Source organism: Pinus tabuliformis, chromosome 5_1 (genome assembly GCF_031772625.1).
Source record: "Pinus tabuliformis cultivar Carrire ecotype Pingquan chromosome 5_1, CPIR1, whole genome shotgun sequence".
Lineage (NCBI taxonomy): Eukaryota > Viridiplantae > Streptophyta > Pinopsida > Pinales > Pinaceae > Pinus > Pinus tabuliformis.
In genome coordinates this window covers 212671799-212688312 of record NC_142305.1, presented here as the reverse complement: position 1 = coordinate 212688312, position 16514 = coordinate 212671799, and the positions used below count along the sequence as shown (strand labels likewise).

General features: G+C 37.3%; 1 protein-coding gene across 2 annotated transcripts in view; it reads right to left on the bottom strand.

The window, feature by feature from the left end:
* Positions 1 to 1239: 1239 nt before the first annotated feature.
* Positions 1240 to 16514, bottom strand: part of APC6 (anaphase promoting complex 6) — a 320808-nt gene continuing 305533 nt past the window's right edge. For both annotated transcript variants that reach the window (XM_089431967.1, XM_089431966.1), the window contains 2 exons: positions 1672 to 1707; positions 1240 to 1571 (listed from right to left, as the gene is read on the bottom strand). In XM_089431967.1, the coding sequence (XP_089288093.1) occupies positions 1559 to 1571; positions 1672 to 1707 (49 nt within the window). In that variant the 3' untranslated portion in view covers positions 1240 to 1558. The remainder of the gene's footprint in view (positions 1572 to 1671; positions 1708 to 16514) is intronic.

The following is a 16514-nucleotide window of genomic DNA, read 5'->3' as shown; positions in this document are numbered from 1 at the left end:
TGGTAAATAAGTAATAATCCAATTTAATGTATAAATGCTATATATTGTAAATCATGAAAAAGACAATAAAATATGATTATTCTTCCTCTTTCCCATAGCAATATCACAAGCCTTTGATACAACTTGGTTTACATGATAATACAAACAAAAATTATAGTCTTCGTACTGAATATTCATATTTATTTTCTATTTTGATACATTTTCTCATTTTCCCCATATTAATAAAACATAATTTTACAAAATTCATTAACACAATTATCCAATTTTAATTAACACTTTTCCTTGTTAAGATGGAAAATCCAAAATTATTATTAATGAAAAATTAAATTAAATTATTTGATGTGGCTAAAAATAAAAACATACCACTACGAATTAAGTTGTTTAACCTCCCTAAAGGCACAAACATACCCCACCTCCGGTGTAGGAGATGTTGCATTTAATCATCATATAAAAGTCGAAAAATATGTTTCATTAAATACTGATATTAAAAAATTGCCTTTCAGAAATTATCGATATCAAAGATGGTTTACTGTTGTGTCCATCCTTGACCAATGAAATTGTTAATTGTTCCATATACTTACGATTATTATATATATATATATAAAATGTACCTTTGAACTTTGGAGCAATTACCTGTCCATACATGTCGCTGCTATATATTAATGGTTCCAGATTAATATATATTAATTGTTTTAGATTTTGCACTTGGGCGTTTACCCCGGTGGTCTGATGGACGGCTTTCCACCTTCCTACCCGGGTTCAATCTTCGATGCATGCTTCCAGCTGCATTGTTGATTTTGCTTCGCTGCTCCGCAGCATATTTTAACAATCATGTTTTACAAGTTGATCTTACTTCGTTGCTTCGCAGCCTATTGTAACAATCATGCTTCTATAAATATGTGTACATTACAAATTCAAAATTGTGAATTAATACAACTTCTTCTAAAAAAACTCACCCCATCTGAAATATATTAATTGTATACTTACCATCCTCTCTTTTTTTATATATATAGATACACCTTTGCGCATTAGAACAATGACCTGTCCATACATGTCGCTGCTATATATTAATTGTTCTATACATGTTTTCCTTAGACAGCTGCTACATATTCTCTTTATACCCAAGATAGATGTCGGGCAACTTCAAAAAAATGAACATTGTATTTATGTAGAAAGGATGTTTGCCACCCGAAGTTAAAAATCGATCGAAGCTTACAAGTAAGCATTTAATTTAAAACAGAGATTTTAAACATATGTATTTATTAAAATTGAATTTGTGACTTTTCCTTATTTCAATAATGAATCAAAATTTCCACAGCAGGAAAGTGAAATAATCTATGCTCCAACAAGCTTATCAAATTTACAGACACATACATTTGCAATCTTAATCTTATGATTACAAATACCAATGTTAGAAAAACATTTTATTTTTTACATCTAGATAGTGTTGCAACGCATAGAATTACAAGAGGCCACAATTTTCAATAGCTCATTTTAAAATTAATTGCATCATCAAGGGCAATGTTTAACATCTCCCCGCAAAATTGATGATCCGGTTTCAGTGCCAATGCCTGTTGCATTACCAATATGTCATGTTTCTCCAACAGAACGAGGAAAAGAAAAACAATGGGAATTGACAAAGGGCATCAAATGCCAATAAAGGAAACTCACTTTGTGGTAAAGATGAATTGCATCATCAAACTTGTTCTGAAAACAAAGAAGGCATAATTTAGAGTAATCGATTTTACAAAAATATTGATCGCTCTTTTGTTTAATACTGACCAAAAAGACAAAAGTGATTTATCATTATCACAGCAACCTCAATATATTACTTTCCTAAGCAAACACAAAATGAAAACATAACACTTCATAAAATGTTGATAGAAAAAACAACAAAGAGACTCCTACTCCCCAAAACAGCTTCAAATTATAAACAACCATGCTTGTGGACCACAATAAAATGGACAACGTCGAATGACAGGCAAGCGAAAGCTGCCAGAATTAATCCAATCGTTATATTCTATATTCAAGTTATAAGCTACTAAAACAACATGCTACAGTAAATTGTTATATGTGCCAATGGTCATCTAGTCTGTATAAAACTAAGATACCTGAAACGGGGACACATATATCGTTTCCAAAACGGCTGTGAGTTCAGAAACATTAGGAAAATAGGGTACACTCATTGAGAAATGATGATAGTGGACAGCAAAAAATAAAAATAAACATTACTATCAATGTGTATAGTACATCAACATTTTAAGCTCCTTCAAATTCTAGAGTTCAAGATTTTTTCAAAAATTCTGTGGTGGTGGTTATGAAGACTGCATATGGGTCAGTAGTAGCACACATCCAATAGGTCACCTAAGTAATTGGTGGAAATTCCCAGCAAATTTTCAGATGAGTCACTTAGGTACATGGTATTATTCAATGATAGCTATTAGTGTAATTTTGAGGTCCAAAAATGAGTATCTTAAAAGGAAATAGTAAAATAATTTTTGAATTTTTTAAAACAAAAAAGAAAAGAAATATATTTTTGAATCATATTTTCGACTTGTTTCTTTATAGGTTTATTTGAATTTCAAGTAGAGGCACTCATTGAATGCATAATAAAATTTTGCATCCAATCAGTACCCACTTTACATACTCGTGATAGAACTACAATGTGATAAACTTGAAATATATGAAAAAATGTGCTTTTTTCTAATAAACACATTTTTCATATATTCCCAATGTATCTCACTATGGATTTATCAAAAACATCCAGCTTGGTACTTTTGGGATGCAGAATTTAATTCCACATCTAATGAGTACCTATATTTGAAATTTGAGTAAATTTATAAGGATACAAGTCAAAAATGCAATTAAAAAAATGTATCATTTGGACTCATGGTCAAGAGAAACTGGATCTATTTCTCAAGCACCTAAATTTTCAATCTGATTCTATGAAGTTCACCATGGAAGTTGAGATTGAGAAGCATCCCAAGAACCTCAATAGGGATGATGGCTGGAAATTAAATAAAAGATGGGTTCCAGCGCTCGCTTCTTAACTCCTCCGTCCTTTTGTGGCTTCATATGTTTTCCCTCTTAGATTTATTTGCCCTCCTCCTGCTTCTGGTTATACCTTTGTTGCTTTCCTCCTCTCAATGAGGTGAGCTTTCCTCTTAATATCCTTATTGAGGTTTTGGGCAATTAATATCTAATAAAATATATCAAAATCAAATGTAGTTTAAACCATATATTCTTAATAAAATTTTAGTTTAGATCATAGTTACACATTTTTCAACCTTGTAATTTAATAGTACTAGTAACTAATTTATTATATCATAACCAACTAATAATATTATAAATCATTCTTGAATAACACTACTATTTGAATTGATGAATAAGTTATTTATTTTTTATATTATCACCTAATTCATTACATAAAAACCATTTTATTACCATATAACTAACTTTTAACCTAATTATATAAATTAATTATTATAACGGCTAGTTTTCTACTTGATAGGTCAACCCTTACCAATAAACTAATATTATTATTATTTATTATACCATGATAACAGCTAGATTTTTCCTAATTCACATTGACTAGGTCAACCCAAGCTTAACATAATTTTATTAGATTTTATTATTATTTAAATTAATAAATTGTTCCAATAACTATTGATTATTTATTAAATAACAGGTAGTTTCTAACTAAATTTCATTTCACCAATGGCTAACACTGAACGATGATGCATCCTTGTTATTTATTCTCTCAGATCGACTGATTTCTCACCTTGTCCAGAGGATGAACCACATTAGCTGGTTCGAAACGTCGACCCAATCCTTACAATGAGATTAATCTGGAAGACTATTTTCTAAAAAAATGTAGTTTTATTTCTTTCCCTCCAAAAATATTAACCCTTATGGTTGACATCGTCATCTTGAATCCTATTGGTTCTTTTTGTAATGTTCCATTGTCAAGCTAAGACACACTATTGCACCTATACACTTTGTGCGAGAAGAAATTCTATTTTTCTTTCAATCTGGCTTATATATTCCATACACCATAAATTTGGAATATGAGCATACATGCAGCTAACACATGCACTATCTAGCTAGTTTATGCATAACAATCAACAATTAATTAACCAATATAATTGATATTACGGCAGCATTTATCATCTAACAGTAACAACAAATATAAGTATCTAACAATAACACATAAATCCAAATGCAATAATAGCAAGAATGAGGATTCTTATCTTAACAAAGACCACCAACTGGTTGCTGACTAAGGTCATTCCTCCCGGCCTTAAGCACTACTATTCTAGGTCTCCTAGTTGTAGGCCACCATTGAGCTAGGGCTATGACACCACTAGGGCTTACAAAACCATTCTATCACTCAGGCCCATACCCTCTGATACACAATTAGCTCACCCATACAGTGAATCGAATCACCAGCATTCTTTTTCCCTCAACCCATACAACCCAAGACATAATCCCCCTTCTCTACCATTGCATTCTCTCGAGTTAACCCCCACTAAAACAGCTCCAGTGTAGGATGACCAAGAAAATCTCTATGCTAGGGACAGCAAGGATGCTCCTATCGTAATATCTCACTAGTCTCCACATGCAACTCCATCTTTGTAAGGTCACCTTTACTACCTTTGGATCAGCTCCCCATTTGGTAACCTAAATAGGCAAGAATCAATGATCCAAAAGGTGACTCAACTCACAAAAAACCTCACTTTTATGTGCATGGTTCTTACTTGACACATGGCACAATGGAAAATCCTTCACTAAACTCAAGGTTGATATGTATTTTTCTCAACTAGGGTAATGGTACTTTGGGTAGGAATTAAATATCATTATTTTTGGCTTTGGCCCTCTTTCTGGCCCCCTTTTGTTCCCCTCTCTTGGAGTCATATCCGCCATAATCTTTCCATCATTTTGTCACATAGCCAACGATGTGTTTTATTATTATTACTATCTACAAAATTTCACATTACATAGGTTGGCCCTTGGCCATATCATCCAACTCACCTACCTATATCATAGCTATATACAATTTGCAATGCAAAATTAGGGGTATTGCATTCCCCTCCCCCTTACTTTTTATTTGTTCTCAATGCATCATCTATATATATATATATAAGAGTTACAACCATAAGGGCGCTATATGGGAGCTACAGGAGCCTATGTGGGAGATGTATCTGCACTTGTAGCACCCACATAGCCTCCTGTAACTCCCACATAATGTCTTTGGTGTTGTAACATCTCCACTAGACTTTTACAGACCCTATAGCTTTCTTCCAGAGCTCCTTGACTTTCCAGTCCAATATGCACATATGCTCTACCTAAAATTCCCCTTCAGGCTCTACTTGAATCATATCCCAAATTCCAATTAATTACATGGTTCGTATCAGGGACATACCTTTTACGTAAAGAAGCATGAAATACATCATGAGTATGCATGGATGTTGGTAATGTAAGTTTATATGCAACAGGACCAATCCTTTCCAAGATCTCAAACGGCCCACTAAATCTAGGTGCCAATTTGTTGAAGTTTCCCAACTTCAGTGAGCTGCTCTTTGGCCTCACTTTCAAAAATGCATGGTCACCTACTTGAAATTTCGTGACTACTCTTCCCTTGTCTACATAACTCTTTTGGATGTATTAGGTTGCCTTCAAGTTCTATTATACTTTCATTACTTGTTCCTCCATTTCCTTGAGCATCTCTAGCCCAACAATTTTTAGAAAATCAAAAGGCAGAAAGATTTTCTTATGTTGATAATTACTTGTGATATTCTTGTATTCTTATTAACTTTATTTATGTTCTTCTTTTATATTCTTCTTATGTTGATAATTACTTGTGATATTCTTGTATTCTTATTAACTTTATTTATGTTCTTCTTATGTTGATAATTACTTATGATATTCTTGTATTCTTATTAACTTTATTTATGTTCTTTTATATTCTTCTCATTAAGCAATCATCAAAACAAAACATGAAGATCAAGGACACCAGATATAGGCACACAGTCAAGTTAAACCCCCTATGCAGGGGAAAACCCAATCAAACTCTTCCACTAATAGATTCAAATCAAATTGAGACAAACCAAAACCTTAAACTAGACCAAAAGACCTTTGTCTTCCACCAAGTCAGCCTTCCAAGATGATTATGCAAACTTCAGTAGACTCTTCCTTTATAACCATCTTCAGCCCAATAACTACCCAAAATTTCGGCCTAGGTACTCCAGAATTTTGGCCCTACTGCAACCTAGCAACTTCGGCCTTCTTGTAGCTCCAGAATCCTCGCACTGTGAAAATTCCTAGGCTCAAAGGAAGCCCTACTACAACAAATCTGAATCTACTTCACCTACTTCATTTTTTAAATTACATTCATCAAGTTATTCTTTTGAATACAGAAGCAAATTACTTCTGCAACCTACACTAATTAAATAATTGATCTTAGGAAATAGAAAACAGAGCAAAGAACAAGATACATAGGACACACTTATTTTTGGACACAATAGTTCCCGGAAAACCCAATGCAAGAAAACCAGTGCAGCAGTTCTGAGGATTTATTATTATGCAGGAGAAATATCTGAATACAAATCTAGGATGCTCATCAAGCAATCCTTTATAGAGAAAATATGGCGGAAAATCTGAGTGAGTTTTACCTCACTTTACCCAACAAAATTATCACTGATTCGGCACAACACTAGCTAACCTTGGTTATTTGTGTCTTGGCTCTGCGTTAAACCTGCATCCCCTTCTCTACCCTCTCCGTCAACTCTCCCAGCAGTTCCTGGTAGTTCGCAACAGTTTCGGCAATTCTCGGCAGTTCCTATTGTTTCGACAGTTCTGGATTTTGCGTGACAGGCAACTTTTCTACTCTGCATTGGCCCTTTTGGCTCTGTGTCAGGACTACGTGGGCCCAGACTGGCCCAGCGTCATCTCTCTTAGCTACTGTGCTGCCTCTCTGCAAGCTTTCTCCACCTCTCTATCAGTATTCTCTACAAAGTCCTTCTAGGTTCTCACTGCCCCTCATTTGCAAGATCTCCCCAATCGATTTTCCTCCTAAGAAATTCTCACCTAAGAAAATTGATTTCCTTAATCTCTCTATGTGTATCTCCAAATGAACCGCAAGCCTCCATTTTATACTTTTCATGTTGAGTCTTCAACGGCCGAGATTAAGTCTCTAATCAACGGCTAAGATTAAAACATAACTTGATCCGCCTTCTAGATCATTCTCACCCATAATTTGATTAATACCCATTAATATTTTAATTTCCCTAAGTTTAGACTTAGGAACTCTATTAAAAATATTAATTATTTTAATAAAAATACAATCTAGGTGGAATTTCACCAAACGGTTTCTGGGTTCTTTAGAACTCATGTGCCTTAGCCTCTCCACCAGTTTTCAAGGCTAGAGCACTTCTAATGCTACCAAAAACTAACACTCCCTCTTAGTGAAGAAAGTGCTCTAGTAACAATGTCCACCTGCATGTTGCTCTATTCTGAAGCACCTCCTTTTTGCACTGATGTTAGCATATTCCGACACATACGAAATAGTTAAGTATAACTTGGTCTAGTGTATATGATGGTCATCTACACGTTTCAAACAACAAGCTTCAAAGCCACATCAAGCGAGCTTGAGCCACAACCTGCTATACCAGATTCAGAGTTGTAGCCAGAGACAAAGATGCCCCTGAGCATACCTTCAATTGGTGATGCCTCTTCAAAGAATTATGGACACTTCCTCTAGCAGAAGACTTCAGCTTCTTGCCAGTTTTGGAAGAGCTCCAGGAATTGCGCTAAGCATTCTAGAGTTGGTGCTCATCCTTAAACCACTGCAGGTTGTAGTCCTCCCTTTTTCAGGTTGAAGGTCTCCCTCTCAAAAGCATTAGGGACACTTCCTCTTGCAAAAGATTTCAACTTCTTGCCAAACTTGGAAGAGTTCCCAGAATTGCACTAAGCGTTCCAGTGTTGGTGGTCATCCTTAAACCACCCCCCTTTATACCAACGTTTCAAAAAGCACATTCAACCTAGTGTTTCCAGACATGTTTTTGCACATTTTCTATTATATCCCTCTTCTTGGACTCATACATACCCCTTCGGATTAAGGGGGGAATGTTGGACACCTAATCCTCTAAGGGTTGGTGTGGAAGCTTAACAGCAAAAGGGAGTCCAAGGGGTATGTATCAGTCCAAGAAGAGAGTTGTAATACAAAATGTGCAAAAACATGTATGGCAGCACTAAGCCGAATGTGCTCTCTGAAATGTTGGTATAAAGGGGGGTGGTTTAAGGATGACCACAAACCACCAACACTGGAACACTTAGTGCAGTTCCCATAACTCTTTCAAGTCTGGTAAGAAGTTGAAATCTTCTACAAGAGGAAGTATACCTAATGCTTTGGAGAGAGAGACCTTCAACCTGAAAAAGGGAGGTCTACAACCTGTAGTGGTTTAAAGATGACCACCAACTCTAGAATTCTTAATGCAATTCCTAGAGCTCTTCCACAATTCTTCTACTAGAGAAGAAGCAAGTCTTCTGCTAGAGGAAGTGTCCACAATTCTTTGAAGAGGCATCACCAACTAAAGGCATGCTCAGAGGCATCTTTGTCTCTAGCTACAACTCTGAATCTAGTATGGCAGGTTGTGGCTCAGGCTCGCTTGATGTGGCTTTGAAGTTTCTAGTTTGAAGCTTGTAGATGACCATCACTTCCCCCCTATCAAATACAAGGTGAGATGATGGAGAAAACTCAACTGTAAGACTGTTCAATACTCTAGAACAAGTTCGGACATATGACTGAAATATTTTCTTGGTTGTTGAAGTCCATTGCCAAGAAGCGATCCATCCAAGATAAATATTTGTTCTTGCAGGAGGCTTGTTTTTTAAGCATTTGTTTGAAGAATGAGTGGTTTCATGACAGTGCTCACATTGATGAAGATCAAAACAGTGATCTTTCATATGGCCAACTTGGTCACAGTGTTGGCATTTCACAATCTGTTGTTGTTGTGGAAGAGGCACAGAATCTAGAACAGCTGAAGGTGAACCGTCATGAAGAAACCCAACACTCTGAAATTTGATGGGTTTTGAGTAATCTGGAATATGAAAGGAAACCTCCTTATCATATCCAAGACCTTTTCTGTGCTTGTTATGGACAAGCTCTTCCCAAGGTCTAACAAATGACTTGGGAAGTGCAAACTGAATTTCCACATCTACATGTAACTCTGCTCTTAAACTAGGCACTGAATCTGAATCAACCTCAAATTTATATTCTTGCTGCTAATGGGAGTCTATCTCAATCTGAAACAACAGATTTTTCTGAACAAAATGATGCTTACGTTGTTGTAGCTCTTCTTGTTGTAGCTTTGTCTCAAGCTGCAAAAACTCAATATTCTCCTGTGCATTTTGCAGACAAGTTCTAATATCAAATATAGTATCTTTGCTGATTTTAACTGTATCATGAACTGTGGAGTGTATTAAAGTATTTAGCAACTCTAATACTTCACCAATTTTATCCATTTTCCAAACTAGTGAAGTGTGTTGAATTGTGTTGTTGAAGTTTATTCCCTTCTTCAATTAACTAGAAGAATTAGAAACATGGACCACTGGTGTCCAAAATTTATTGCATTCACCTATCTTTAAGAACACTAATAGACTTCACACACTAAATAAAATGGAGTGGTTACTGCCACAAAAATCTCTTGAAATGGAGCAAGCAACAAGACTTAAACGCTGCACATTATAGGAGTTTTCAATGCTGCATATATATAAGCTTCAACCAAAAGCCACAATTCAAGTTTTTGAGTTCAATGACTGTATATACACCAACAATCATACTCAACTCAAGGTATATGAATGACCACGGAATTTTTGTGTGATATGTTGATGGATATTTCTATAATACAACATAAACCATTTCAGCTTTACCTATTTTGAATTTCAACTTCCATCCAGACATGTCTTCAGTACTAATACCAAATAACAATTCTTCTGTATGACATTCTCCAATGATACAAACTACTGTTGAATTTAAGCCATCTTCAATTCATAACTCAATCAACCCACAACATAAATAGAGCAAAGAACAAGAATCTGAGAAAGCCATAGGAATCCTAACTGACTCACAATAACGCCAAGCTTCCAAACTCAACTGACAAGTGAGCTCCCTACAACTCAACTGTTCGATTCCTTGTCATGATGATTTGTGAATATCATAGGTGATAACCCTGATGCAGTTAAACCTGGATTATTCGCTACTGGAGAGGCATCATGTGCATCAGTTCATGGTGCTAATCGACTTGGTGCAAACTCCCTTCTTGATATTTTAGTGTTTAGTCGAGCTTGTGCCAACAGGGTTGCTGACCTATCCAGACCCAGTGAAAAAAAGAAATTGTTGTCTGGCAATGCTGGAGAAAGGAAAATTGCTTGGATGGATAAATTAAGGAATGCAAATGGTAGCTTGCCTACATCAAAGATACGTCTTAACATGCAGAGAGTGATGTAGAACAATGCGACTTTCTTCTGTACTCAAGAAACTTTGGAGGAAGGATGTACCCTAATCAATGAAACTTGGAAGAGCTTTGGTGATGCCAAAGTAACTGACAAAAGTCTGATATGGAATTCAGATTTAATTTAGACAATTGAACTGGAAAACCTTCTAATAAATGCTTCAAGTGCAATGCACACAATAAAGGCTAGGAAAGAGAGCAAAGCCGAAAACGCATGTAATAAAACTATCAAGCATATTATTACATGGCAGAGATGAGCAGTGATTCGGTGAACCGATACCACTGAGCCAATGGAGAGTCGGAGAGCGGACTCACCAATTTATCACCAAAATCACATTCCTCTAGGTCATTTGCACCTGCTCACTTGGCTATTTAAAAACCAAGGATTGGGGACAAAGAATAATGGCAGAAGCGTTTTTGCATTGGAGAATATACAGAGCGCATGGCTGACAAGCGCTCAAGGCAACCTAAATGATATGTCAGTATTCACAGGAAAATAATGGCTCAAAATGGAGCAGGACCAGCAATCGCCTACTCTAATACCATGTTAAACACATACATGGCAGACACACAATATGAATGATAAACATGAGATTGCATATCTTATTCACAACGATACATATTTATAATACATAGGAGTGACCCTTGCTTTCATATTCCAAGTGGTCCCTTGGACTCCCTTTGACTGTTAAGCTTCCACACCAACCCTTAGAGGATTAGGTGTCCAACAGTATAGTTAGGTCAAGTGTGTTTCTTTAGTATGTACTTTTTGTAACTTATAATTTGACGGTCACGACATGTTCTAGACATGAAGTGATCCGAGGGTTCATTCTCTCCTCGGTATTACCGATACTTGATCTGTGGCTTAACACCAGATTGGTCCACGATCTCTGTTTAAAGAGCATGGAGGGTCATTTGTAAGGTGACCGTTCATGAGATAAGCTTATGTAAATTTTCTTTCTTTTACATTAATAAATTGCCTGAAGTGGCCACGTTGACTCAAGCCGTGGACTGTTTCCTTCTTTGAGGGTTTTAACCACGTCAAAAGTACTGGTGTATTGATCTATGATCTGTTTGTGAGCGGTGTCTTTTGATGTTCTAACCGAGGAACTTACATTGTAAATTCCTACATGGTATCGGAGCTATTTGAAGGCCACATCTATTGATGATCCAAATCTGAAGCCGGTACAACTACATCCGACTATCGTTTCCTAGATATATTGTTTCTGACCACTTTTGGGCCGAAAAGACTACTCTATTGTGTTAGGAGCATTTGTTCTAGTGAAGAAGCCCTTTCGTTTCACAAAAAAAAGTTTCTAGTAGCCCTAGCTATGTCATTTTTAAAGATTTGGAGGTATACAGTCTTTATTTGCAGTTTTAGTTATTTATCTTTCTGTTTTTTTTTGTTTATTTATCTCTCTATTTTTTATTACCAGATCCATACATTTCATTTCTGTGTATGCTCTTTGCCCCATGACTCTGTGCGATCTGGGAAAATTAAAAACAGAAAAGAAGGATTTCTCTCATGCGTATGCTCTTTTCCGCTGTGTCTTAGTGTGATCTCGGAAAATCAAAAACATTGAGGAAAATATTTAGTTTCCAGCAAAATCTACCTTCAAGCCGTAAGGTTTGGTGTTTTTTGCATGTCCGTTTTGGGTTGTGTGGTTTTTTGTTTCGTAGGCAAAAAGGGATTTCTCAAGTAAGCACGCACTCCAAAGCTTCAGTCACTCAATAAAAAAACCCTTCCTCTTTTCCAAAAATTACTAACCTTTTAAACTAGCTCTCTTGGTCCACTTATGGTTGGAGTTCAGGAAGTTGTCACTAAGGGGGGATAGGCTCTAATACCTCCTTCCTTCTTCTATTTTGTCATATTTGAACATCTTTCAATCCTATCCCAAGTTGTTCTTAAGGGGGGTTGTTAAGATATTCTGACACATAGGAAATAGTTAAGTATAACTTGGTCTAGTCTATAGTTAGGTAAAGTGTGTTTCTTTAGTATGTACTTTTTGTAACTTATAATCAGATGGTCACGATATGTTCTAGACATGAACTGATCTGATGGTTCATTCTCTCCTCAGTATTACCGACACTTGATCCATGGCTTAACACCTGATTGGTCCATGATCTCTATTTAAAGAGCATGGAGGGTCATTTGTAAGGTGATTGTTCATGAGTTAAGCTTATGTAAATTTTCTTTCTTTTACATTAATAAATTGCCTGAAGTGGCCGCGTTGGCTCATGTCGTGGACTGTTTCCCTCTTTGAGGGTTTTAACCACATCAAGAATATTGGTGTATTGATCTGTGATCTGTTTGTGAGCGGTGTCTTTTGGTGTTCAATTTGGGGAACTTACCTGTAAATTCCTACACTGTTGTTGCCACCAACATTGTGTCGTTGCTGCTACTGTATTGCTACCCATGACACTGCCACTGCCACTGCTGCATCTATACTACATCTCCCTCTCAAATGTTGCATCTGCTATGCTGCTAGCACTGCCACTGCTAACACTGCATACGTACTGTAACTTAGTTGTTGAGAGAAGTAACACAAAAACATCCAAAATTAGTTGAACTTAACTGTGTTCAACATAATACAATGAATGTTGGAATATGATTGTTGTTGATTCTGACCTTCTGAATCTTCTGCGCTGCTGCTGACTCCTGAACTGTTGCCAACCTTGCTCTACGTTGATCAGACTCTGAGCCCCAAATACTACATCTGTCCTCCAAACACTCCACCACATCATCTGACACTAAGTCCATCTAGCTACTACTGAATCTTGGGCTCCCATAGCAAGGAATTGATCTGAGAGGTGGACTCCTCAAGGATCCTACCCACATGTAGTCCTCCCAATTACAGCTCAATATCGCCCCATCTCCCACCTGAAGATGCATGGGCACTCATGGTAAACTCATCCTCGTCAATTTTTGCTGAAGCAACCTTAGGATCATGTTTCTCATCCTTATCCTTTTTCTTCAAATGACATTGGGATGCATAGTGGCCAATCTCGCCACAACTAAAACATTTCACCTTCGAAATATCCTTTCGCTTCAACTTCTGTTGTCCCTTCGATACCAGAGTTGCGTTCTCCTCCTTCTCCTTTGTCTTTGTGCCACTCCCACTGCTGCCACTAAGGTTGACCTTCACTAGGTCCCTCCTTAACTCCACCTGTTGAAGAGTCACCCACATATCCTCCCATGAAGGTAGTTTTTCTCTGCCCAATATGCTTTGGACGAAAACTTTCCATTCATCCAAGACTCCACTCAGGGTTATCCTCACCATTGCAGTTGGCTGAGGAGTGGACCCCACTACAGCAAGCTGGTCTCTAGTGTCCTGAAGACGCTAAAGATAGAGATTCACCCCTTCTCCTTTCTGATTCAAAGTTCGCTGCAACTTTTGCTCCAAATACATCTTCCGTTGTTCGGAAGAGCCTTCATACAAAGAAGACAAGGCTTCCCACATCTCTCGAGATGTATCCTTACCCTGCAAGTGTGAGACCACATCATCTCGAACTCCATCGAGAATGAGCCTCTTTGGCTTCCCCTGCTCGGCCTTGTACTGCTTCTTTTGATCGTTGTCAGCAGGAACAACTATAACACTTTTGACATAGGCCTCGAGATCATATTCCTCCAGAATAGCGAAGATTCTGGTCTTCCATATGACACAGTTGGAAGCACCTTCCAACCTATCCTGATCTCTGAGCCCATGCAATGCCATTTCACCCAACTATCGAACTAACTCCTCTAGTCACTGCTTAGCATCGCTCAGTTGCTCACCAAGTGAGAAATTCGAACTTTTAGGCAGAATGTTCTCTGAGGAGAAAATTCCCCTTCTACGTGTCTTCGTTCTTTTCCATCGGATTTCTACCCCGGCAGAAACAATACCCTCCAAGCATTGCAATGAGGCTCTGTTACTCCCTCTGCCTCTGCAAACTCACAAACTGGAAAGCGTACCTCTTTGTCGTCTCACTCAATGAGAGATTTCCTCTTATCTACTTCCCGGCAAGGGTTACGCAATCCCTTCAAGGGGGTTCGAACTGCTGCAAAGTGCAGCTTGCGGCCTCACTGCTTAGTTCTGGATCTGCTCTTTCTATTTCAAAATCAATGCTCTGATACCATGTGAACATTCATAGACTCGAAGGAACCCCTATTGCAGCAAATCTAAATCTACTTCACCTACTTGATTTTTTAAATTACATTCATCAACTTATTCTTCGGAATACTAAAGCAAATGACTTCTGCATCCTAAACTAATTAAATATTTGATCTCATGAAACAGAAAACTGAGCAAGAACAAAATACATAGGACACACTTATTTTTGCACATAATAGCCCCCGATAAACCCAATGCAGGAAAATCGATGCAACAGTTCTAAGGGTTTATTATTATGTAGGAGAAATATCCGAATACAAATCTAGGAATCTCATCCAACAATCCTTTCCAGAGAAAATACTGTAGGAAAATCTGAGTGAGTTCTACTATCTTTCACCCAGCAGAATTCTGGTTGCTCTAGCACAACACTAGCTAACCCCAGTTATTTCTACATTGGCTCTACGTCAGCCCTATGTCACCTTCTCTGCCCTTTGCGTCAACTCTCCCGATTTTTCCTGGCAATTCCGACAATTCCAGTTGTTCTAACAATTTTGGATTCTGCATGACAGGCAGCTTTTATGCTCTGCACTAGCCCTTTTGGCTCTGCGTCAGGATTGCGTGGGCCCAGACTGGCCTAGCATCATCTCTCCCAGCTACTGCGTTGCCTCTCTGCAACCTCTCTCCGCGTCTCTGTCAATATTCTCTAGAAAGTCTTTCTTCCGGATTCTCACTGCCCCTCATCTGCAAGATCTCCCCAATCAATTTTCCTCCTAAGAACTTCTCACCTCAGAAAATCAATTTCCTCAACTCTTTGTGTGTATCCCCAAATGAACCCCAAGCCTCCATTTTATACTTTTCTTGTTGAGTCTTCAACAGTGGAGATTAAGCCTCTAATCAATGGCTAAGATTAAAACATGACTTGATCCGCCTTCTAAATCATTCTCAACATATTTTCATTAATACCCATTAATATTTTAATTTCCCTAAGTTTAGACTGAGGAACTCCATTAAAAATATTAATTATTTTAATAAAATACAATCTGGGTGGAATTTCACCAAACTGTTTCTGGGTTCTTTAAAACTCATGTGAGTTAGCCTCTCCACCAATTGTCAAGCCTAGAGCACTTCTGATGCTACCAAAATCTAACAATCACATGTGAGACAAAGAGAGAAAAAACAACTTCTTTTGCTTGATAAAGACTTCCTTCTCCGCCGCTAGGCTTTCCTCCTCCTTCCTTGAATTTCGCACCCTTTTACTAGTTTCTGCTATTGCAGATCAAACTTGTTGTGCATGTGTCCCAAATGAGTCGAGCTGCTATCTTTAAATAGTGAATCTATGAGGTTGAATTCCCTTGATAAGGCCGACTTGGTGGAGGAGGCCTAAATGACCTAATTGACATCAAAATAAATTTCTTTCTTGATAGACAAAGCCCAAGAAGGCTCTTTTACATAATGACAAGGAGAAAGATTTTTGACATAAACCCTAGAAGCCTATAATGGAGGCTTTAACCTATAAACCATTGACCCAAGCATGAAACCCATCCTTTAATAAGTCAATTTCTTTTATAATAAAAATTCATTTTTCTTTCTTTTGATAAATGCATTACATCATGACTCATACAATTATGAAAACTGACACTAGTTACATTTTTCAACAACAATGACCCTATCCACCGTGTTGTCCCAACTCACAAGTGTGTTACATTTCCTACCATACAAGGCCTCTAATAGTTTCATCTTCAAAGATGTTTGACACTCATTGTTATATACAAACACCACCAAGTGCAAGTACTCTTCCCATTTTGATGGTTTGCCCATCACATACATCCTCAACATATTCCATTCACTTGATTGACTCTCTTTATCATAGTATTCAAAACTGGAACTGGTGACCAGACTAGTCCACCTATCA